This window comes from Bufo bufo, chromosome 3 (assembly GCF_905171765.1).
Source record: "Bufo bufo chromosome 3, aBufBuf1.1, whole genome shotgun sequence".
Taxonomy (NCBI): Eukaryota; Metazoa; Chordata; class Amphibia; order Anura; family Bufonidae; genus Bufo; species Bufo bufo.
The window spans coordinates 100,006,603-100,032,060 of NC_053391.1; the positions used below are offsets into that span (position 1 = coordinate 100,006,603).

General features: G+C 44.6%; 1 protein-coding gene across 1 annotated transcript in view; it reads left to right on the plus strand.

Annotated features, from left to right (window-relative positions):
- Positions 1–23,492, plus strand: part of LOC120993243 (adenine phosphoribosyltransferase-like) — a 37,178-nt gene extending 13,686 nt beyond the window's left edge. Inside the window, exons 3-6 of the mRNA XM_040421790.1 lie at positions 7,220–7,313; positions 13,015–13,161; positions 21,849–21,944; positions 22,740–23,492. Coding sequence (XP_040277724.1) covers positions 7,220–7,313; positions 13,015–13,161; positions 21,849–21,944; positions 22,740–22,894 — 492 coding nt within the window. The 3' untranslated portion in view covers positions 22,895–23,492. The remainder of the gene's footprint in view (positions 1–7,219; positions 7,314–13,014; positions 13,162–21,848; positions 21,945–22,739) is intronic.
- The last annotated feature ends 1,966 nt before the right edge of the window (positions 23,493–25,458 follow it).

The following is a 25,458-nucleotide window of genomic DNA, read 5'->3' on the forward strand; positions in this document are numbered from 1 at the left end:
GGGAGAGGCTGGTGCTGCTACTAGGGGGTCATACCATGGGGGAGTAATAAAGCCCACCATAATGCCCCCCAGTAGAAATAATTCTCCTTATAATGTGACAATGCAAAAAATACCCCCTTGTAATGCCCCCAGTTGAGCTAATGTCCCCATAGTGCCCCCATAATGTGCCAGTATAAAATACCCCTATATAGTGCCCCCCATAATGTACCAGTATAAAATGCCCCATATATCGTGCCCCAGTAGATGCCCTCAGTGTCCCCCATAATAAAATACCCCTTCTTAGTGCCCACCGTAGATGACTCCATAGTACTCCTCTCCCCCTTCCCCATAGTACCCACCATGTGTCCCAGTATAAAATGCTACTTTACAGAGCCCCCCATATAAAATACCCCTTCTTTGTAGCCTCAGTAGATGCCCCTATAGTGCCCACCAATAACGTGCCAGTAATAAGTGCCCCCATCAAGTGCCAGTAACAAGAGCCCCCCATCATGTGTCAGTAATAAGAGCCCAGCCCCCCATCACGTGCCAGTAATAAGCCCCCCCCCAATGTGCCAGTAACAAGAGCCCCCCTTATTTTGCGTGTGAAAATATTGCAAAAAAAAATTCTACTTACCTCCATGTCAGCGATGCCTCTTCCGGCCTGTGTCCCGCGCTGTATGGCTCAGGCGGCGCGATGACGTCATCGGGCCGCCTGCGCCGGCCTCTGATAGGCTGCCGGCCTAGTGCCTGCAGCCTATCAGAGGAAGGGGAAGGGACACGCCTCTCCCTCCCCTGCACCGCCGCAGCACAGGCAGATTACTATGGAGATGAGTGTAATGGAAGCGCTCATCTCCCTGTACCCGACTGCAGCAGTGCAGCGGCTCACTTGGGGGAGGCATTTTAGTTTGGGGGCACATGGGGGGGCCGTGGCCCCCTCTGACCCCCCCCCCCCCCCCCCCCCTGGCGACGCCACTGACAGTATATGGATATCCTGCACTTAGGTCAGTCAGAAACAAGACACATGCAGCGCACACCAATCACTCATTGGACAGATGTGGCACACAAGAAACTTATACATGGCTTACATGCCACTGATGCATATGTCACATACTGCACATACACCACCGATACATATAACATATATAGCACACACCAATCACACATAGGAAACACGGAATAGACACACCAAGACATTTATGCCTAACCCTAATTAAGTGTACTGGTTAAAGGGGTTGTCTCACTTCAGCAATTGGCATTTATCATGTAGAGAAAATAGTGGTAGGTTGTGGTGGCTCACTAGCAAGTAGTTAAGGTATGGTGCTGCAAGCTCATATAGAGGGAATCACCCCACCCTCTCTTAAAGGCAAATGTAGTAATAGAGTAATGAGCGAGCACTCATACACTTGGCAACCAAATTGACATGTGCAGAAAATATTTATTATATCCCCATAAAATACAAGTAATAAAATTTATAAGAACAATGTAGCAATAATATACAACATTACAGTCACATATTGTGGTAGATATGATCAACACTATATTCATATGACTCAATAGTGTCGATAAATTCAATAATATATATCACACCAAGAAACTTCAAGTATATGCTGTTATTTGGGAAGAGGGGGTATTATCTTCTAGCGCTCTATCCCAATTTGGGAAACTGAATGTCACTGAAAATGTTGTAGGTGTATTCACTGGGAGCGCAACATGTTCATAAAGTGTCCACAGGAATCCTGATAATGTGAAAAGTCTCTTATAGCTGATCCTTTTAAGCTCCATATGAGCTTTGGATTGGAGAAAACTTTAAATCGATGTTTGGCTTACCGTCTAGCGTCTGCTGTCTCCCTATTGCTTCAATGGAGCTTTAAATATTTGCCGGCTTATTCAGTCGCTCCATACAGCAAGCTGGTTTAAATTTCGCAGGAGTTCCAAAGATCGCAGGAGTTGCCACTCTGTTCCGCAATTTCCTTTGGTGCAGCTTTCGACGATAAGAATAGTTAATCCTTTACTGTAGAGATTTTCTTCTGTATGGCCATACAGTATTATCGGAGGCTTTTCAATGCAGGTACATCACTTGTTTCACCATACGCGTTACGGGTAGATTCACTCTCCCTTCCTCAGTGGACCACTGAGGAAGGGAGAGTGAATCTACCCGTAACGTGTATGGTGAAACAAGTGATGTACCTGCATTGAAAAGCCTCCGATAATACTGTATGGCCATACAGAAGAAAATCTCTACAGTAAAGGATTAACTATTCTTATCATCGAAAGCTGCACCAAAGGAAATTGCGGAACAGAGTGGCAACTCCTGCGATCTTTGGAACTCCTGCGAAATTTAAACCAGCTTGCTGTATGGAGCGACTGAATAAGCCGGCAAATATTTAAAGCTCCATTGAAGCAATAGGGAGACAGCAGACGCTAGACGGTAAGCCAAACATCGATTTAAAGTTTTCTCCAATCCAAAGCTCATATCGAGCTTAAAAGGATATGCTATAAGAGACTTTTCACATTATCAGGATTCCTGTGGACACTTTATGAACATGTTGCGCTCCCAGTGAATACACCTACAACATTTTCAGTGACATTCAGTTTCCCAAATTGGGATAGAGCGCTAGAAGATAATACCCCCTCTTCCCAAATAACAGCATATACTTGAAGTTTCTTGGTGTGATATATATTATTGAATTTATCGACACTATTGAGTCATATGAATATAGTGTTGATCATATCTACCACAATATGTGACTGTAATGTTGTATATTATTGCTACATTGTTCTTATAAATTTTATTACTTGTATTTTATGGGGATATAATAAATATTTTCTGCACATGTCAATTTGGTTGCCAAGTGTATGAGTGCTCGCTCATTACTCTATTACTACATCATGTAGAGAAAGTTGATACAAGGTACTTACTAATGTATTGTGATTGTCCATATTGACTCTTTTCCATTACATTATACACAGCACGTATCCATGGTTTTGACCACTCTACAATCCAGCAGCGGTGGCCGTGCTTGCACACTATAGGTAAAGGTTTTGGCCTATGCGCACTTCCAGCCTTTCCCTATAGTGTGTAAGCACGGCCACCGCTGCTGGATTACATGGTGGTGATGACCACGGATACGTGCTGTGTATAATGTGATGGAAAGGAGGCATCCTGGACAATCACAATACATTAGTAAGTGCCTTGTATTAACTGCATGATAAATGCTATTTACTGAAGTGAGACAAATCCTTTAACCCTTTAAGCATAAATGTCTGGCATGAAATTTACCAAATCTTAACCTATTCCTATTGTACATAATCTACATTATAATTTAAAAGAGTTGTCCTACCATAATGACATATCGCCTATCTACAGGATAGGTGATAAATATCAGATTGAGGTCTGACTGCTGGAACACCCACTGATTATGAAAAAAGGGGTCCTGAGACAATGAATTACATTACCGCCAATCTATGTACACAAGGGTCTTAAGACCACGTTCCCTTGATCATGGGGGTCTCAGCAGTCAGAACCCCATCAATCAGATACTTATCACCTGTCATGTCATAGATGTTGGACCTTTTGACATTCCCTACCCTTAGGTTTTCTTTAGGTGTAAAAAAAATCTGGCCCAAAATATGTCAAACTAAAATAGAAATGCTCGCCTGTTAAAGGACCTGTGTCCACTTTTCTAGTTATCCTCTATCCACAGGATCGGGGATAATTAAGTGATCCGTGGGGGTCTAAACGCTGGAGCCCCCACTGATCCCCCTTCTTGGTTGAGTGGCAGATCGAGCATATGCCCTGCCTCTCCATCCATTCTCTATGGGATCTCTGGAGATGGCAGAGATCCCAAAGAGAATAAATGGAGCAGCAGGGCATATGTGTGGCCTGCCACACCATCAAAAAGGGGGAACAGGACCCGTTCCTGGGATCAGTGGGGGTTGCAGAATCGGACCCCACTAATCATATAGTTATGCAATATGGTGTAGAGAGGATAACTTGAAAACCTGGACTACCCCTTTTAAATCATCCACCACTCCACCACCAGTATCTCTTTACATGGCAGCAGTCAGTGCTTGAAGTGGGCCGGAACGCGGCGGTACTCAGTACCGCCACTTCCAAAAATTGCCCTGGAGAGTACCAGCACCTCTCCGTGCGCCCAGTACGTGGGTTTCCGGTACCGGAGCGCAGCGGAGAGCTGGCAGTATCTCCTCCCTAATGTCGTTGGCTGGGCAGCTAGTGGAGGGGGGCGGGTCGTTGCAGAGTACGGCTCAGGCTGGCGCAGGCAGGGAGTTGACCTCACGTTAGGTGACGTCAACTCCTTCCCGCGCGCCTGTGACTGAGGAGCGATCAGTGCGGCGACCAGTGACTGGTCCTCCTTGGAGTCAGGAGTCGGACGGTGCAGCAAAGAACATCGACTTTGCTTTGGAATCCAACTTCTGAAGAGTACTGGTGAGTGACAGGCACCCCCCCTCCCCCCACACACATTAGTTCCTCTCTGTACCAGTACCCCCCCCCCCCCTGGCAGGGGGGTACTGGTACAGAGAGGAATTAATGTGTGTGATGAGGGGGGGGGGGGTCTGATGTGCAGGGGGGTACTGGTACAGAGAGGAACGAATGTGCGGTGGTGGGGGGGGGGGGGGGGTACTGGTACATAGAGGAACTAATATATATGTGTCTGATGGGTGGGTCTGATGTGTAGGGGGCCCCTGCACATCAGACCCCCCCATCACACACATATATATTAGTTCCTCTATGTACCAGGACCCCCCCCCCACCACCGCACATTCGTTCCTCTCTGTACCAGTACCCCCCTGCACATCAGACCCCCCCCCTCATCACACACATTAGTTCCTCTCTTTACCAGTACCCCCCCCCACCACCACCACCACACATTAGTGCCTCTCTGTACCAGTACCCCTCTGCACATCAGACCCCCCATCACACACATATATATTAGTTCCTCTATGTACCAGTACCCCCCCCCCCCACCACTGCACATTCGTTCCTCTCTGAACCAGTACCCCCCTGCACATCAGACCCCCCCCCTCATCACACACACACACACATTAATTCCTCTCTGTACCAGTACCCCCCTGGCAGGGGGGTACTGGTACAGAGAGGAATTAATGTGTGTGTGTGTGATGAGTGGGGGGGGGGGTCTGATGTGCAGGGGGGTACTGGTACAGAGAGGAACGAATGTGCGGTGGTGGGGGGGGGGTACTGTACTGGTACATAGAGGAACTAATATATATGTGTGTGATGGGGGGGTCTGATGTGCAGGGGGGGGGAGCACCGGCGCCTAATAGAGTACCGGCACCTCTTTTGGCCCACTTAAAGCACTGGCAGCAGTGATGCCTGTAAATACGGAATATCATCACCACCGCCATGTAAACCATAGGTGTCAATACTGGAGAATGTGACGCACTGTGCAGAATTTTTCAGTCATAAGTCCAACCCCCTTTGCAGGTCATAACCTTTAACAAAGCCCAATCAAAGGTGCTAGAGGAGCAACGTGAGCAAAGGGCACAAACGGAGGGTCATAACTGAAACAGAGGCATTAGGGTCACCTGAGGCAGGGTAATAGTGGGGATCCTGGAGCAGGGGTAACTGGAGAAGAGTCAATATTAGCGGCGCATTTAGAGTGGGGGCATCTGGAGCTGGGGAATTTATCGGGGTGCTCCTAAAGCAGAGGCATTACGGTTGCTTGAGGCAGGGTAATAGTGGTGATCCTGGAGCAGCTGCAGGGGTATTAGGGGGGCAACTGGAGAAGATTCAATATTAGGGGTGCTTTTAGAGTGGGGGCATTGGGGGGCATCTGAAGCTGTGGAACTAATGGGGGTGCACCTAAAGCAGAGGCATTGGGGGTCCTAGGGCAGAGTCCCCCTGATGCCACTCTGAACTCTGCAGAGAGCAGCACACATACTCAGATCTGAGTCTACTATAAACAAATCCCCTATTTCCCCCTTACAGTCTCACTACTGTCACACACCTGAGAAATTAGCCCAGAACCGCAGAGGAGTCCTTCTCTCCAGCAACCACAGTTTTCTGACAGCAGGGAGGGCAGGAGGATGGCCAGACATGTTCTCTCCTCCTTCACTGCCAGCAGCCTGGGAAGTTTAGAAGATACTGCGAGGCCTCCTGTACAATTTACACCAGTAGGAGGCTTCATCACTGTGTGATACTGCCACCTAGTGGCTACAATAATTATCTCTCCTGAGAAACAAGAGAAATAATTACTCTTAGTCTTATCTCCAGGCGCTGGAGACTGGGGGCCTACCGAGGCATCCCCCGCATCCCCGGTGGGCCAGTCAGAGCCTGCCCACGGCGCAGAGAATAATAAAAATACATACACACCCATAAATCAGATTCCAATAAAATAGAAAAGGATAACCCCCCTGTAATATGTAGGTAGAAGTTCTGTGACATTCACACTGTAATCACCTGATAGGGAGAGAAAAATGTAAACTGTTTAAAACAATATCAAGAGTATAGAAAATAAGCACAATCTTGTGCTATTTAGCTGCCAATATAGATGCACTATTGGTCCACATCAAATCTGTCTCTGTATAGTCACCATGTGGTATTTATAATATTACCATTAGTTCAATATATAACACTGCGGGATAGGTTCTTAGTGTTGTTTGTGGAGCGGATGTAATATTACCACAGGGGGGCAGCACAGACCAGAACTGAGCACGTAGTAAGTCCTGTATCTCAGCTCGCTCAAAATATGTTCAGAAGGTGTACACATATAGCCACAAGATTGTGATAGTAAGTTCCATCAATTATTTCCATGTACTCAACATGCTTAATCCCGGTCAATAGCAAAATGCAGCTGCTTTGATCAATGCACTAATCAGATATCACCACTTCGCCGATGCAACTCACCAAGGACCAACAGGGACAGTCAAAAATTATCTCGGCATGTATTTTTCAATACTTCCACTGCTTTGCCTGCCCCTGGCCACAAAGCACTGAGGGAAGGGGGGCCCAAGCTGAACTCTTGCACCAGGGCTCATGAGCCTTTAGATACTCCCCTGATTACAACTGTGACATGCAAATAGCAAAAAATCCAACATTGTTTATCATTGAGGTACCCTTCAAAAAAAGCAGACCCTGCTATGGGTGTACCTTTAACATGACAGCACCTCAGTGGGTTCTTATCACTGCATTATGGTTAGGATGAATCTGCTGAAAAACCTGTTCCAACATGACTGATTACAGGCTTTAATCTTTATATAGGCCCTGCAGGATTGCATGGAAGATCTTCTACAACCCTTTAAGAATGACCAGATAGATCTTGTTGCTGGGATTGATGCCATGGGATTCATCCTAGGTATACCTCACAGAGTAATAATCAAATTTCTTCTGTTTGTTTTGGCAAAGTGATAGAGGAAATTAATGGTAGGCAGCAGTGTGTTTAAAAAACAACAACAACCTTTGCTCCCCTCTAAAAACAACTCCCTGTCCAAGCGCTATACCATGTGTGCAAAAATGGCACATCACTGTTAGAACACTTTAGAACATCTAGCTACACTTATAAAACTCAGGATTGTGTGTGTGTGTGTGTGTGTGTGTGTGTGTGTTGGGGGGGGGGAGGGGTTTTGGTAGGGAGTGTTTCTGGTGCCAAAAAAATCCACCAACCTTTAGTCTTCAGTTAAAGGGAAACTGTTACTGTGAAAGTGAAGTGCAAATAAAAATACTTTAATATTACTTAATTATAACTGTATAAATATGGTGGCTGGTTATGTGGCAACTAAATCGCACTAGAAGGCCCTTGTGGATATAGGTGTCCACAATGTGATACAGGCGTGTCTAAGTGAAGGGTGTCTGAATTGTAGTCCCTCACCTGAAGCAGGGTCTGTAATGCTGTGATTTTGCAGATCACTGTGCTGTCTAGGCACACTAAAGGTTTTTGAAAGCAGTGTTCTTGATTATGATATTCTTCCTGGAGTGCAGGTCTTATAAAAGAACTGGTTATGGTCCATTTGAATATGAGCTCCTGCATGTGCTTCCTATCTCCTCTTTCTCTGGACTCTAACTCCCCCTTATGACAGGAAGCAGGACCAGCCCACTTCTACCAAGAGGGGAGGAACAGAATGGTTAGCCCATACCTCAGGATAGGCCATCAATATCTGATTGGTGAGGACCCGACTCCTGGCACCTCCACCAGTGAGCTGTCCACTGCGGCGCTCTGGTATTTTCCTAGCTACTAACGTTACATTCATTGGTCAAATGGCTTAAAGTGAATAGGCCTGAGCTGCAATACCAAGCGCAACCACTATACAATGTACTAGCTGTGAGGAGGCTGCAGCACTCACCAGTGGGCATCTTCAAATAGCTGATTGGTGTGAAGGGAGTCGGACCTCCACCACTCAGATATTGATGACCTATCCTGTTATCTGTATTCAGTATACAGTACAAACTGAAGACAGAATTTCCTTAGCAATGCTCAGAGACTTGTTAAAGGAAAAAATTTTAATAAGCAAACAAAATTGCCTAATAAGGTGTATTACTGAAGAAACTTTAATGACAGTTACAAGTTTTACTGAATCTTTTCCCATAAAATTATATACCAATCTACTGTACTCTGCTCCTCCTGCTCTATAACATGCTGCCTGCAGATTACACTGATTTTCCATGATGACATGTCGTGTGTTTAAAAAAAAAAAAAAAAAAAGACAAAATTCGTTCTCTTGCCCCTAGAGGGAGTTAACTGAAGATGCAATTATCATTGAGCTCCCCCTAGTGGCAACTGCTATTTTTTTTTCCAGTGGTCGTATGAAGCAAAACAGGGGCTTTGGATTTTTTTTCTTTAATCAGAAAAACAGAGCTGTGACTGCAGTAAAGAATTCTAGATCTATTTAGATTACATAAAACTGACTAATAAAACTGGTGAACTGGAATTAGTGATGTGTGAGGAGGACTATGACATAGTGGGAATAACTGAGACATGGCTGGATGATAGCTATGACTGGGCAGTTAATGTACAAGGTTACAGTCTGTTTAGAAAGGATCGTCAAAACCGGAGAGGGGGAGGGGTCTGCCTTTATATAAAGTCCTGTCTAAAGCCCACAGTCCGAGAAGATATAAGTGAGGGACATGAACATGTGGAGTCACTATGGGTAGAGATACATGGAGCTAAAAACAACAATAAATTACTAATAGGAGTTTACTATAAACCACCTAATATACCAGAGTCCACAGAAAATCTACTACTAAACGAGATAGACGAGGCGGCAAATCATAATGAGGTGGTTATTATGGGGGACTTCAACTACCCAGATATAGACTGGGAAACTGAAACTTGTATATCTCATAAGGGAAACAGGTTCGTGGCTATAACCAAAGACAATTACCTCTCCCAACTGGTTCAGGACCCGACTAGAGGGACGGCCATACTGGACTTAGTATTAACCAATAGACCTGACAGAACAACAGACGTGCAGGTCGGGGGACACCTGGGAAATAGTGACCATAAAGTAATAACCTTCCAATTATCATTCAAAAGAGCGTTTCTACAGGGAGGAACAAAAATACCAAACTTCAAAAAAGCTAAATTTAGCCAACTAAGAGAGGCCATAGGGCAAACTAACTGGGACAAAGTCCTCACAAATACAGACACAAAATGGGATATCTTTAAAAACATCCTAAAAACTCATTGTCAGAGGTACATACCGTATGGTAATAAAAGGTTAAGGAACAAAAAGAAACCAATGTGGATAAATAGAACTGTAAAGAAAGCAATAAATGACAAAAAGAAAGCATATAAAACACTAAAACAGGAGGGTTGCACGGAAGCACTGAAAAACTATAAGGAAAAAAATAGAACATGTAAAAAACAAATAAAAGCGGCCAAACTAGAGACCGAGAGATTAATTGCCAAAGAGAGTAAAACCAACCCTAAAATGTTCTTCAATTATATAAATGTTAAAAAGTATAAAGCTGAAGGTGTTGGCCCTTTAAAGAGTAATGCGGGGGGAGTCGCAGAGAGCGACGAGGAGAAAGCAAAGCTGTTAAATATTTTTTTCTCCAATGTATTCACTGAGGAAAATAAATTGTCAGATGACATGCAGAATGCAAAAATAAATTCCCCATTAAAAGTGTCCTGTCTGACCCAGGAAGAAGTACATCAGCGGCTTAAAAAGATTAAAATAGACAAATCGCCAGGACCGGATGGCATACACCCCCGTATCCTAAAGGAATTAAGTAATGTCATAGCCAGACCCTTATTTCTGATATTTGCAGACTCTATACTGACAGGGAATGTCCCACAGGATTGGCGCGTGGCATATGTGGTGCCAATATTCAAAAAGGGGCCAAAAACAGAGCCTGGAAACTATAGGCCGGTAAGTTTAACATCTGTTGTGGGTAAACTGTTTGAAGGTTTTCTGAGAGATGCTATATTAGAGCATCTCAACGGAAATAAGCAAATAACGCCATATCAGCATGGCTTCGTGAGGGATCGGTCATGTCAAACTAATTTAATCAGTTTCTATGAGGAGGTAAGTTCTAGACTTGACAGCGGCGAATCAATGGATGTCGTATATCTGGACTTCTCCAAAGCATTTGACACTGTACCGCATAAAAGGTTAGTATATAAAATGAGAATGCTCGGACTGGGAGAAAACATCTGTATGTGGGTAAGTAACTGGCTGAGTGATAGAAAACAGAGGGTGGTTATTAACGGTACACATTCAGATTGGGTCACTGTCACTAGTGGGGTACCTCAGGGGTCAGTATTGGGCCCTATTCTCTTCAATATATTTATTAATGATCTTGTAGAAGGCTTGCATAGTAAAGTATCAATTTTCGCAGATGACACTAAACTGTGTAAAGTAATTTACACTGAAGAGGACAGTATACTACTACAGAGGGATCTGGATAGATTGGAGGCTTGGGCAGATAAGTGGCAGATGAGGTTTAACACTGATAAATGTAAGGTTATGCACATGGGAAGGAAAAATGCAAGTCACCCGTACATACTAAATGGTAAAACACTGGGTAACACTGACATGGAAAAGGATCTAGGAATTTTAATAAACAGCAAACTAAACAGCAAAAACCAGTGTCAGGCAGCTGCTGCCAAGGCCAACAAGATAATGGGTTGCATCAAAAGGGGCATAGATTCCCGTGATATGAACATAGTCCTACCACTTTACAAATCGCTAGTCAGACCACACATGGAGTACTGTGTACAGTTCTGGGCTCCTGTAAACAAGGCAGACATAGCAGAGCTAGAGAGGGTTCAGAGGAGGGCAACTAAAGTAATAACTGGAATGGGGCAACTACAGTACCCTGAAAGATTATCGAAATTAGGGTTATTCACTTTAGATCTCCCCTCAGTTGTCTTTTTTCTAATTACTATGTATAAATATATCAGGGGTCAGTACAGAGATCTATCCCATCAGCTATTTATCCCCAGGACTGTGACTGTGACGAGGGGACATCCTCTGCGTCTGGAGGAAAGAAGGTTTGTACACAAACATAGAAGAGGATTCTTTACGGTAAGAGCAGTGAGACTATGGAACTCTCTGCCTGAGGAGGTGGTGATGGTGAGTACAATAAAGGAATTCAAGAGGGGCCTGGATGTGTTTCTAGAGCGTAATAATATTACAGGCTATAGCTACTAGAGAGGGGTCGTTGATCCAGGGAGTTATTCTGATTGGAGTCGGGAAGAAATTTTTTATTCCCCTAAAGTGGAGAAAATTGGCTTCTACCTCACAGGGTTTTTTGCCTTCCTCTGGATCAACTTGCAGGATAACAGGCCGAACTGGATGGACAAATGTCTTTTTTCGGCCTTATGTACTATGTTACTATGTTACATAAAGGTAAATGATAGATACACTTTCCTGACTTATACCACCACGCTTAATCCTTTCACCATCCCAAACCAACAGGAATATTAGGTGTTAGCTCCTTAACCATATAAGGTTGCTGCATTAGTGCTCCCAGTAAGAGTAATGCCCCCATTAGTTCCCCCCAGAATTAATAATGCCCAATTAGTGCCCCCCAATATTAATGCCCCAATTAGCATCCCCCAGAAATAATTGTGTCCCCATTAGAGCCCCCCAGTAATATTAATGCACTATTAGTGCCCCCCAGTAATAGTAATGCCCTCCATTAGTGCCCCCCAGTAACAGTAATGCCCCCAGTAGTGCCCCCCAGTAATAGTAATGCCCTCTATTAGTGCCCCCCAGTAACAGTAATGCCCCCAGTAGAGCCCCCCAGTAATAGTAATGCCCCCAGTAGTGCCCCCCAGTAATAGTAATGGCCTCCATTAGTGCCCCCAGTAACAGTAATGCCCCCCAGTAATAGTAATGAGCCCTTCTCTTCTCTGTGCAAAATTAAAAAAAAACGCTACTCCATTTGATCACGCCGCAGTGAACGTTCGCTGCTGACTGGAAGTACAGGACAGGACCTGCGCTCCAGTGTGATGACGTCTCGCAGGTCCTGTCCTGCACATCCAGTCAGCAGCGAGTGTTCACCGCTGCGTGATCAAATGGAGGAGGTGAGGATTTTTTTTTTTTTCGTCTTCTTAAAACACAAGTGGGGGGCGGGAGTTAAAGGCTGTACAAATGAGCACTCTACAATGGAAGCGCTCATTAGTAACAGCCCATATAGGAAAATACCGGCAATTATTATTTCCGGTAGAAAAAAATTACCGGCACCAACAGGGGAACTAACTTACTGGCCTGGCCGCTGAGCTACTGGCTGGGTGGCAACCCTATAACCATACCTGGCCTCCAGGGGTATTAGATATAACATATAACCCTCCTAGACCAGTAGTGAATATCACCATTAACCCCTTATTATCCCAGAACACCATAAATACTGAGTATAACTTAATTATTCTAAGATCTGCTAAGGGGGCTGTCTATATTGTGGGTACCAGTATGCTTGGACACCCCCTTTAAAAATCCTGCATTTGCCACTGAAACTAACAGACAGCTTGAGTAGAGATTATTGTGGATTATATATTATATTCTTAGAGGTTACTGGCTTTAACAAATGTGCCCGTTATTCTTCCCACACAGGAGCTGCTATCGCCTCACATTTGGGGAAAGGTTTTTTAGCCATCAGGAAAGCTGGCCACCTATGTGTCAAGACAAATAGCCAGACATATGTTGACTACTCTGGAAAGGAAAAAAACATGGAGATCCGGACTGATGCCATTAAGCCAGGTAAGAGATCATCAGGAGTCTAGAGCAGGGCTGGACAACCTGCGGCTCTACAGCTGTTGCAAAACTACAACAATCAGCATGCCTAGACTGCTTACAACTATCAGCCTACAGCAGGGCATGGTGGGAATTGTAGTTTTACAACAGCTGGAGAGACGCAGGTTGGCCAGCCCTGGTCTAGAGGCATCAGGACATACTTTACATTGCTATCTCGCTGCAACAACTCCCCATCTTGAGAAGATCAGGTCATTGCGCAGACATATTACCCCATGCAATTACCAGTTTTCTATAAAAAAACAAACACAGCTACATGATGTGGTTTGTGTTTCTAAGGTTTCTTTGTGATCACTAGACTTTAGAGCAGGGATGCCCAACCTGCGGCCCTCCAGCTGTTGCAAAACTATGACTCCCAACATGCCATGATAACTGTAGACTGTCCAGGCATGCTAGGAGTTGTAGTTTTGCAACAGCTGGAGGGCCATAGGCTGGGCATTCCTGCTTTAGAGTGTGAAGCACGTTATACATGTATATTATAGACAGAGGGGGCAATTCTGCATCTATTGTTTTCTATCCACATAGGAGGGGGGGGGGGAGGGGGGGGGATAATCAGGCAGTTGGATTTCAATATGCCTAATCCTTTTGTTTTCCATGGAGCTAAACTGTTATGAGAGGAGCCTGACAGTGACTTACTCTCCCCTCCCCAATCAGAACAGATACATACTCAGCCGAGTGTGCATTTGCATGAAGGAATAGCAGGAGGAATAGCAGTCTAAAATGTATGGACGGTTACGTTTGAAGGATACATTGTCAGAGAGTTAGATGGTCCATTCTTTTTGTTAAAACCCTGAAAAATTAAGCTGAACACAAGTTGTCACCCATGTGATCGGCCATAATATGTGGGTGCAGCAAGTGGCCAGTTTCTCAGCAGCACCACCACAGGGGAAATTAAACATTACAAGGTGCTCATTGAAATCAATGGGCTGTTTAAATGGTAGTCATATGTGGTGGGAGATGCTCTCTACTCTGGCTAACTGATAGGGGTTGTGAATGACTCTCCTCTTTAAAGTGGTTGAGCAGTGGGTAAATATTGATGACCTATCCGCAGGATCGGCGGGGGTCCGACACCTGGCACCCCCACAGATCAAATGTTTGAAGAGGCAGCCGCCCGCGTGAGAGCATTACTTCCTCTTCATAATTACATGCGTGTTGTCTTGCTTGTAGAGGTGGTGCAGTGTAATGACAATACATTCACTTGAATGGTACGAGCAGCTGTATTTACACTGCACCGCCTCTACAAGCGAGATGACGCGCAGGTAATTATGAAGGAGAAGTGTAACATCCTGGAGTATGTCACTAAACTCTTTCTCCCTGCTACAACATGTCAGGTGCATATGTATTGTCATCTTGTGTAGTCTAACATTGCATTTTCCATTATATGTATTTTCTATGCCTGTTTCATATATTATGCCGTAACTTCCCTGTACACCAGCAGGTGGCAGCAATGTATTTAGCAGGACCATAGCCAGTTTAGCATATCTAGACTGGAATAATACATTCCAATCTAGCTCTCCCTCCTCTGTGAGCAGAAGTGGGCTGGTCCCACATCCTGCCTCATGGGGAGAAAAGAAAGTTCTAGTTAGTGTACCAGCCACCCCGGCTAGGGGAAGGCTGTGTTAGTAGGAGCTCCCAGAAACGGGGATCCCAAGATAGGATCGAACCTCGGCTGAGGCCAAGATCACTCTTCCCAGCCTGAGCCATCAGCCTCAGCTGGTCCACAAGAAAAGCAGCCATCGCCAGCCTCCAGGAAGAAGCATTCCCTGTGATCCAAGCTGTGAGTACATATCCAGAGACCAGGAGAAGCCAAATCCCTCCTCAGCTAGTCAGGCCCATATCAAGCAGAAGACAGACAGAGCAGAAGATAAATACCTGCCAGATTCTCCAGGCATATAGTATAGGAGCAGAAGAGGCATGAACCCCTGCCATACATTGCCAATACCTGCTGGGACCTAAAGACTATTGCTGTACCTGTATGGATTTATGCTGCACCCATTAAGTAAAGACAAGTTGGATTATATCACCAGTCTGGATCTCATTTACTATTACCCAAGTTCCTCAGTCGCTCCTATTAACAACACTCATTTTATTGCAAGTGAGCCAGGATCAAGGAGTCCAGCCGTACCCAGGTAGGAGACACCGTTGACATTACACAGAGACATTATCCCCTTCTGGCATTCCTCACCTGGTACGTGAGTTACTACATCTTAAAGGGCCCTGAGATTATAACCTGCGCACATTGCAATTGGCGTCACAAACTAAAAACCATTAATATTACGCCAGTGTGCATCAGTCCCAATCCGGCTTACTGCAGAAGCGCCGCTACTTTTTCAAACAACTGATCTGTGGGAGCCGCCAATCTGATATTGAGGACCTATCCTGAGGATTTACCCACTACACAATCCCTTTTAAAGGGTTTCTGTCACCACAAATACCTAAATTAAAGTGGCTGACATTAGCAATGTGGTAATGTCAGCTGAACCTAACTAGCCTATTCCTAGTTTTATCCATTCCCCCCATTTCTCTATAAATTTAACTTTTATAATATGTTAATTAGCCTCTAGGAGCAGCGGGGGCGTAGTTCCTGCTCCTAGAGGTTCCGTTCTCCCACCTCTGTCACCTCCTTTCAAGTCTTTTTTTTCCCAAAAGATATTTTATATATTTAATATTTAAGCTTTACATGAAACAACATAGATGTTATAACAACGTAAATACATTAATACATTACTTTAATACATTTACCTTCTGATTCTGTTGCAATAAAGTAAAGAAGACAACATGTAGCCATACATTTTCTTACTCAGCGTAGTAGCGTTTTCATTTTTGTCTAACTAGGAGCTTTCTTTAGTTTCCCCAAAGTACCCTTAAGCTCTTCCAGCAGATACCATTGAGTGTATCTATAGGGATTGACTAACTTCTCTCTCTCTTTGTCATCACAACAACATATAATAAAGGATTTCCATTTCTTAAAAAATATTTTTGCCTCACCTCACCTATCTCCAACAAGCTCTCCCAATTCCAATCCCTAAGCCCTACTATGACTCAATCAGGAATAAATTTAGATCCTTTATATAGAACGAAAAAAAAACCTAGACTATCACTCTCCCTTCTCTCTAAGCCAGTAGGGAATGGAGGGATAGGTCTCCCAGATCCTGAACTATACGGTAAAGCAATTTTGTCTAGAGTAGTGGAATGGCTACGGTCTAATCCGGATAAACTATGGGTCCCCCTTGAACAACATTTAATGGGTAGTTCCCTGCGTTCCCTTCTAGGAAATTCAAGCTTACCTTCTACCCCCTTATCCTCGTACCCAGTGCTTCGGGCTACCCTAGACGCTTGGAAATGGTTATGTTCTACACACTGCTTTGTCCCCTTTCCTTCTCCTCTCCTTCTAGTCAGTGATATAGTAGGCACTACCACCCCAATTAGGTTAGATTCCACCCCACGGGAATTATGGAAATCATCCATCCCCTTAACTTCCTTCATAGAACCCAACGGTAAAATTATGGGTATCAATGAGATGAGAGATCCTAAACCCCAAACCTTGCGGTCTACCTCTAATCTCCTTCCTTAGATCTTTCTTGTTGAATAACAATCTAAGAGGCGAGCTACTTCGTCCGCTGGGATGGTTCGAGTCTTTAATAATAGATTTAAAGCCTCCTAAAAAGTTAGTTTTACAACAGATTGAGGTCTGGCCCAATACTTACAAAGCCTGCATTCATCCGTAGTTGGGAGAAAGACTTGGGAAGAGAATTTCCCCTTCTTATTCTCCCCAAACTCTTTCGGTGCACCCATAAAATCTCAAGGTGTGTCCGGATTCAGGAGAATAGCTATAAACTCCTCACTGTCTGGCTATATAAAACCAGACAGGTCCTACTTGTTCTCCGAGGATGCCTCAGACAGATGTTGGAGATGCCATGGGGACAAGGGAACGTTTATTCACATTTGGTGGGACTGTCCCTCAATAAAGAATTGGTGGAGTGACATTTTTCATATCTGCAACCAAATCTGCCACACCTCCATACAGGCTTCGCCCTCCAAGGCCCTACTTTCTCATTTTGAGGAGGAGGAACCACCCCCCCCCCCCCCTCACATCTTCAAACAGCTGCTTACAGCGGCTCGGCTAATCATTAAAAAATTTTGGTTGCAGACATCCCTCCCATCAATTGAGCAATGGAAACAGAAGATAGACCAGCTTTATTGTTTTGAGGAAATGTCTGCATGGGAATCCCATACTCATGCTCAATTCATGAAACAGTGGCGTTTGTGGTCTGCATACAGATTCTCCCCTTCCACTAATTAACCGATATTTCACACTTGAACGCTCCACCTACACCCTAAATCCCCTATTAATCGAAATTGGAGGCTACCTCTCTGAGGCATTATGGGATCTTATTTTCGTTCCACTTAAGCAAAGAAGTCCGGCCAATGAAATATTAACCACGTGATAATATGCTTTGTACTTGCTTGATGATGATTCACGCTCTGTCATTAACATTTTCCTGTGCTTACATAATGTGATTTTATGTATCTCAGGTTGCTCCTGTCTTTGTACAAACCTAGTAATGTGATACTCTGTGTTACTGTTAACTTTTTACCTATTTTGGTAAATAAAAATGTATTAAAAAAATATATACACTGCTCAAAAAAATAAAGGGAAAACTTAAACAACACAATGTAACTCCAAGTCAATCACACTTCTGTGAAATCAAACTGTCCACTTAGGAAGCAACACTGAGTGACAATCAATTTCACATGCTGTTGTGCAAATGGGATAGACAACAGGTGGAAATTATAGGCAATTAGCAAGACACCCCCAATAAAGGAGTGGTTCTGCAGTTGGTGACCACAGACCACTTCTCAGTTCCTATGCTTCCTGGCTGATGTTTTGGTCACTTTTGAATGCTGCCGGTGCTTTCACTCTAGTGGTAGCATGAGACTGAGTCTACAACCCACACAAGTGTCTCAGGTAGTGCAGCTTATCCAGGATGGCACATCAATGCGAGCTGTGGCAAGAAGGTTTGCTGTGTCTGTCAGCGTAGTGTCCAGAGCATGGAGGCGCTACCAGGAGACAGGCCAGTACATCAGGAGACGTGGAGGAGGCCGTAGGAGAACAACAACCCAGCAGCAGGACCGCTACCTCCGCCTTTGTGCAAGGAGGAACAGGAGGAGCACTGCCAGAGCCCTGCAAAATGACCTCCAGCAGGCCACAAATGTGCATGTGTCTGCTCAAACGGTCAGAAACAGACTCCATGAGGGTGATATGAGGGCCCGACGTCCACGGGTGGGGGTTGGGCTTGCAGCCCAACACCGTGCAGGACGTTTGGCATTTGCCAGAAAACACCAAGATTGGCAAATTCGCCACTGGTGCCCTGTGCTCTTCACAGATGAAAGCAGGTTCACACTGAGCACATGTGACAGACGTGACAGAGTCTGGAGACGCCGTGGAGAACGTTCTGCTGCCTGCAACATCCTCCAGCATGACCGGTTTGGCATTGGGTCAGTAATGGTGTGGGGTGGCATTTCTTTGGAGGGCCGCACAGCCCTCCATGTGCTCACCAGAGGTAGCCTGATTGGTACCGAGATGAGATCCTCAGACCCCTTGTGAGACCATATGCTGGTGCGGTTGGCCCTGGCTTCCTCCTAATGCAAGACAATGCTAGACCTCATGTGGCTGGAGTGTGTCAGCAGTTCGTGCAAGACGAAGGCATTGATGCTATGGACTGGCCCGCCCGTTCCCCAGACCTGAATCCAATTGAGCACATCTGGGACATCATGTCTTGCTCTATCCACCACAGATTGTCCAGGAGTTGGCAGATGCTTTAGTCCAGGTCTGGGAGGAGATCCCTCAGGAGACCGTCCGCCACCTCATCAGGAGCATGCACAGGCGTTGTAGGGAGGTCATACAGGCACATGGAGGTCACACACACTACTGAACCTCATTTTGACTTGTTTTAAGGACATTACATCAAAGTTGGATCAGCCTGTAGTGTGCTTTTCCACTTTAATTTTGAGTGTGACTCCAAATCCAGACCTCCATGGGTTAAAAAATGTGATTTCCATTTTTTTTTATTTTTGTGTGATTTTGTTGTCAGCACATTTAACTATGTAAAAAAACAAAGTATTTCAGAAGAATATTTAAATAATTCAGATCTAGGATGTGTTATTTTTGTGTTCCCTTTATTTTTTTGAGCAGTGTATAATCTTTTTGCCTGACTCTCTTTATCTTTGGTTGCTATTAACTGTTCTATCCAAAGGATTTTTTTTTTTGTTGTCAAAATTTCTTGACTAAAGCCTCATGCACTGTAGAATAACGTCCTGCATTACTCTATTTTTCAAGAAATGCTTTAGAAGGAGCCCAACAAAATGTTATTTTACATGCACACGTCTGTGGAACACGGAGACCGTGTGATACCGGCATGGATTTCTTCTGAGTCCAGGAGCGCACGGCGTCATTGGTTGCTATGACGCCGTGCACTTCCTGCTGCCGCCGCAGTACAGTAATACACTGGTATGATCTATACAAGTGTATTACTGTACTGCGGTGGCAGCAGGAAGCGCACGGCGTCATAGCAACCAATGACGCCGTGCGCTCCTGCACTCAGAAGAAATCCAGGCCGGTATCACACGGTCTGTGTTCCACGGACGTGTGCATGAGGCTTAACAGTTGGGGTCTGTGGAAGTAACCAGTCTGCTAGGATGCATTTTTTTTTGCCGCCTTGATAGTGTGTGCCACAGGTGGTAGATGAGTGACACTGCCCCCTTTGGGGTGAGTTCCTCCACCACCTGAATGAAACCAGGCCATTTTACAATCCATGGGTATCGTGAGCTTACTTAACATTTTGATTAGAGAAGGGGTATCAACCCAAAAAAAAATCAGTTTCTGACAGCTCCATAAACCATGATATAGATCAGACTTTGGTTCTGTCATGCCCTGCTCAGGCAATGTGCGGATGTCTGCCAGATTAGCAGCACGTGTCTAGCCTTTTGTTTTGTTTTGGAGTCAAGCTTGATCCGCCTCCCTTCAGGTGCACTGGGTGGGGTCGTTGGTTACAGTTTAAATCACACCCACTCCCAGTGTTCCCTGCGGGTTATAGCTTCTGTCTGGCTCTGTTTGCAAGGAAGGAAGGATTGGCTGTTCTTGCTCAAAAGATAAGTTGGTTTTTGTTCTCTTGTGGTTTGCTGTCTTGGCTGTTAGAGAGACGCCTGCCCCTCCAGGTTCGGAGGGAGCAGGCTGCCTCTATTCCCCTTTCATCATCTTAGGGCTTTTTAGGGTATTCTCAGCCTAGGCATGAGGACACGTTATTCCCACCTTAAGAGTCTGAATGTGGGATTAGCAGTATAGGGAGAGCTGGTAGGGATTTATCAGGAGGTGACCTTGATCCCCAGCTTCTCGCCTAGAAACTTGTTTATTTATCTGTGTTTCTATATCCTGTCCGCCGTGACAGGTTCACTACATTTAGGACACTTTGTTTGTCTGCCATAATGGCCGAGGGAGGTATATTAAAGGCATATATTGCCCTGTGCATAATTTTTAGTTGGTTTTCCCTCCAATTTTTCGATAGGATATGTTTTCTAAAATCTGTCCACCCACTAAGTATCTCTCTTCCCACCTCTTCTTCACCTAATTGGTTTGCCCAGCCTTTATAGATTGAATGGCCCTCCAAGTCTTGATTGACTTTCGTGCCTGCGCTGTGCCGTTCAGTAGTCAGCTCAGGCATAGTGAAGGAAGGACGCTCACTGGCTGCCGACTTCCTTACTGCGCCTGCGCTGAATAATGCACGGCGCAGGCATGAGATTTACCATGCATTTAGGGCCGGCAGGAGAATGCGAACGCTGCCTGGCCCTGTCAATCAAGACTTGAAAGAGGTGACAGAGGTGGGAGAACGGAGTCTCTAGGAGCAGGAGCAACGCCTCCCTGATCCTAGAGGATAATTTGCATATTATAAAAGTTACATTTATGGAGTAACGGGTCATGGATAAAACTAGGAATAGGCTAGTTAGGTTCAGCTGACATTAGCACATCGCTAATGTCAGCTAGTTTTAATTTAGGTATTTCTGGTGACAGAAACCCTTTAACTCAGAATTCTCTAATAGGCTACATTCACACGACCGTATATTGTTTCCGCATCAGTTTCGTGTTTTTTGAGGATAGTATGCAAACCCATTCATCTCAATGGGTCTGCAAAAAATGCGGATAGCCAACAGTGTGCTGTCCGCATCTGTATATCCGTTCTATAGCCCCGCAAAAAAGATAGAGCATGACCTATTCTTGTCCGTTTTGCGGACAAGGATAGGCATTGTTACAATGGATCCGCAAAAAAAACTGATGCAATATATGGATGCCAAAAGGACGTCATCCGTATTTTTTGCGAACCGCAAAGCACATACGGTTGTGTGAATGTCGCCTTAGGGTACTGTATTTGAAAGTGGGTTTTCTACACCAGATGACCCCTTTAATTCCTACATTTTGGGCATCACAAAAGCCCTTTTGTCCAGTATGATTTTAATCTAAAGGAACTATAGACGAATGCAATGCTGAATGGCTCGTACCTATGCTACAGATAATCCTAAATACTTTTCTTGGGTGTAAAGGTTAGAAATAGAGGTTTCATGCCCAGGATATGTGTTTCTAGGTGTGCGCATCTTGTTAGTGGATCAGTGGATTGAGACAGGAGGAACCATGAGAGCTGCTATTAAACTCGTGGAAGATCAAGGCGGGATTGTTGCAGGTAAGAACCAAAAATGTCAAAGGGGGTAAAGTGTGTTTGGGATTTTGTTGGGAGCTTGCATGGAACAATTATAAATCCATGTATGGAGACGCTCACCAGCTGATGCAATATGGAAACTTGTCACAAGCACCGTCAGCCATATACCCAATAGCTAATAAAAAAAGAACACAAAAATATGACTGGATCTGAGTGACTATGTGTTGATCTAGTTTAATGCAACCAGTGTTAAAATACAACATACATTGGATTACAATAGATTATTGCTAAACATGCAGTCACAGTCTCTAAATAGAAGAATGAAACAACTAACTTCTATGCAAAGTATGCTATATTTTGTATATGTTAGGTTAGGGTCACATTACCCTTTAGTGTTCCTTTCTTCTGATACGTCAGCAGAACAGAAAAAAAAGGATCCTTTTAAGCAGCCGTTATGCTCAGTTATGCACATTTTGCATTCGTAGCCATTTCCATCTGTGATCCGTTATTTTAGATGGGGAAAAAGTCCTACACAAAGTATTTTTTTTTTTTTTAAATAACGGATCGCGGAAGAAAATGGCTAAAACTGAGCATAATGGATGCTTAGAATACAGGATACTTTTTTGTAGTTGTTGTTTTGTTCTGTTCTTCTGACGGATCAGCATAATGGAAAACCAAACGGTGATGTGAACCCGGCCTTACATGCTACAATAGTCTAGAGCAGTGGTAAACTCAGGCTGGTTGGTGTGATGGTGAGATGGGAGTGGGCTATATACATACATACAAGTAACTGGATTAATGATTGTCTTTTTCATGTAGGAGTTGCTACCATCTGTATTGAGGACGGTGATGGAGGCAAATGGGTGAAAGAAAACTACAAATGTTCTGACTGTGTTCCTGATGACATAAGAAGCCAGTTTAACAGACATTTCTTGGCGAGCTTTCATGCCTTCGAAAAACAGCAGAAAAGTTAGGACATTGCCATAGTAAATCATGCAGTGTATGTGCATTCATCGGAATGAGGTAGTTCCATCTCTATTCCAGTAACGTCTTATTAAAGGCCTGACTAAGTAGTTACCATTATGATGCAGAAACTGTGATGTGAGTGCGCCTCCTTTAGATGCAGGTCAGAAGTGCATCAGAGACTGTAAGATTGTCCTGGTGTCTTCATTTACAGTGGGAACTCACAGCACCTCCGCATTGCAAGAAGGGTAAAGAAAGTAAACAAGTTATATTTCTTCATTTTTTTTCCTCTGTTACAAGACTGTGAACTATTTGTAGAGATTAATCCGCCTATTGGATATTTTTACCTGCCTAATACTGAAATAAAGCAAACACCAGACATCTGTCAGTGTACATTTCATGTAAACGTTAACAAGCTGTTTAACTGGATAAATATTGCTCCAAATAAACAAATGAAGGTGTTCTTTGGTGGGATCTGCATATATGTGGGCAGATTTACTAATCCTGACTAAAATGCAGAGAGCGTAAACTGAAACAGGCAGTCTAATGATCCGCTAGACTTATCACAGTGGCTGGTGCTGGATGATAAATTTGGTTCATGACTAGACACGTTGGTCGGGTTATTTTGCGCTTAAATGATAACTGTCATATACAGTTGCAAGAAAAAGTATGTGAACCCTTTGGAATGATATGGAATTGTGCACAAATTGGTCATAAAATGTGATCTGGACTTCCGGTTCTGGCGCGCCGATGTGAAGACTGAGGTAGCTGAAGCTCCGCGCCCTTGATGTAAGTCCTAGGGGGTCTCGCCGTTTAATCGGAGCAACAAAGCTCTAGAATTATAGCCCGTGATTGGGAGGTCACGGATGGAGAAATATCTGTTGAGAAACGGCTCCCCAGCACTTAACACGTCGCTCCCACAGCGTGACAAGGATTCAGCACGGCTGAAACCAAATATGGCGGACGCGAAGAGGAGACCCACTCGCTCCTCATCACAGCCTCCTGCTTTAATAGTTAATGAGGTATCTACAATCCCCCTCCCTCAGACCCTTCCTCACTCACAGAACGCAGAAATCTCCTGCAAGGCATTAGCCATAGAGGTGGCGACACTTTTGGCGTCAGATATAAAAGCCTCCCTAGAAGCCACTGTCGCATCGTGCCTGAAGCAGATCCAAAGTGAGGTGGCCCAGCATACCCTCCAAGTACAAGAGGTCGAACAAAGAGTGGGATTAATAGAAGATGAACTGGAACGTGCACAGTCTTTACTGAAAGAATCCCTTCAATCAAATCAATCCCTGAGGAACAAGTTAGACGACTTGGAAAATCGTTCCAGACGGAACAACCTCAGGATAGTGGGCCTCCCTGAGGAGATCCCCACGAGCCAACTTGCACAGATATGTGCTGTAGATCTCCCTCAAGCCCTTGGTCTGCCGGGCCCCATGACGGTGGAAAGAGCCCACCGAATTGGACCACCAAGAGAGTCATCAGGGTCAGATCCCAAACAGAGGCCGAGAGCGACGATTGCTAGATTCTTAAATTATGCAGAGAAGGAATCCCTCATAGCTAAATACAGAAAAGTGGGACATGCTGCAAAAATTCGGGGACACAAAATCCTCCTGTTCAGTGACTATTCTGCTGATGTAGCGAAAAAAAGAAGGGCATTTTCTGAGATATGCTCCCATTTAGCCCAAGAGAGGATCAAATTTGCTCTGATATATCCGGCGATTTTAAGGATCTTCAGACAAGATGGAACCATCGACACCTACCTCACACCGTCGGACGCCAGGGAAGCGTTGGAAGACAGCGGAGCGGAACGCAGAACATCCCAGAGAGGCAACCGTCATCAAGACCTGGTGAGGTCTAACCCTCCGAGTCCAGTGTCCCGCACTCCACGACGGAGCCCGAGCCAAGCTGCGAGTCCTACTTGGGACTGATGACTCTTACTTGTCAAGTAATGTAATGTTGACTGACCTAGCGAGCAGACCACTGTTTAGTTCGATATACAAGATGGTTCATGAGTATGGGGTGTGCCAGCTAGAGAAGGTCAACGCAGGGGGAGAATTTTTGATTAGAGAAGACGGGAGGGTAGGAAGCTTCATGAGGGATAGAAGGAAGAGAGGGGAGATGAAAGAAAATAAAAAAAAGGGGGGGGACGGGGACATATCATGAAAGGTTTCAGGTGCCGGTATGCCTGTGATGCTCGAGGCGGGTAATGAATCTTGCCTGTATCTCTTACTATAATACTGAGGAGCGATATATTAGATAAAAAGCAAGGGTCATATGGAGCTTTAGCATAGTAAATGTATTTAAAAAAAAAAAAAATGTGTTACTCTGATGTTCTAGATGTCAGCCAGTGTAGACAGAGTTGGGCGAAAAAAGTGAAGTCCAGAAAGAATGTTGGCTGGTATTGTTTTACTCCTGCTAGGAGTACGTTGGGGGGGGATTGGGGGGAAAGATTAATGTTTTTATATTGTTGTTTTGCTCCGCAGGTATGGTGTCCAATTAGTAAGAAACCTGATAAACCATAGTTCACCTCCTCCAGGTGGGTCCACTGTCTGGTCCTTGTTGATCCCGT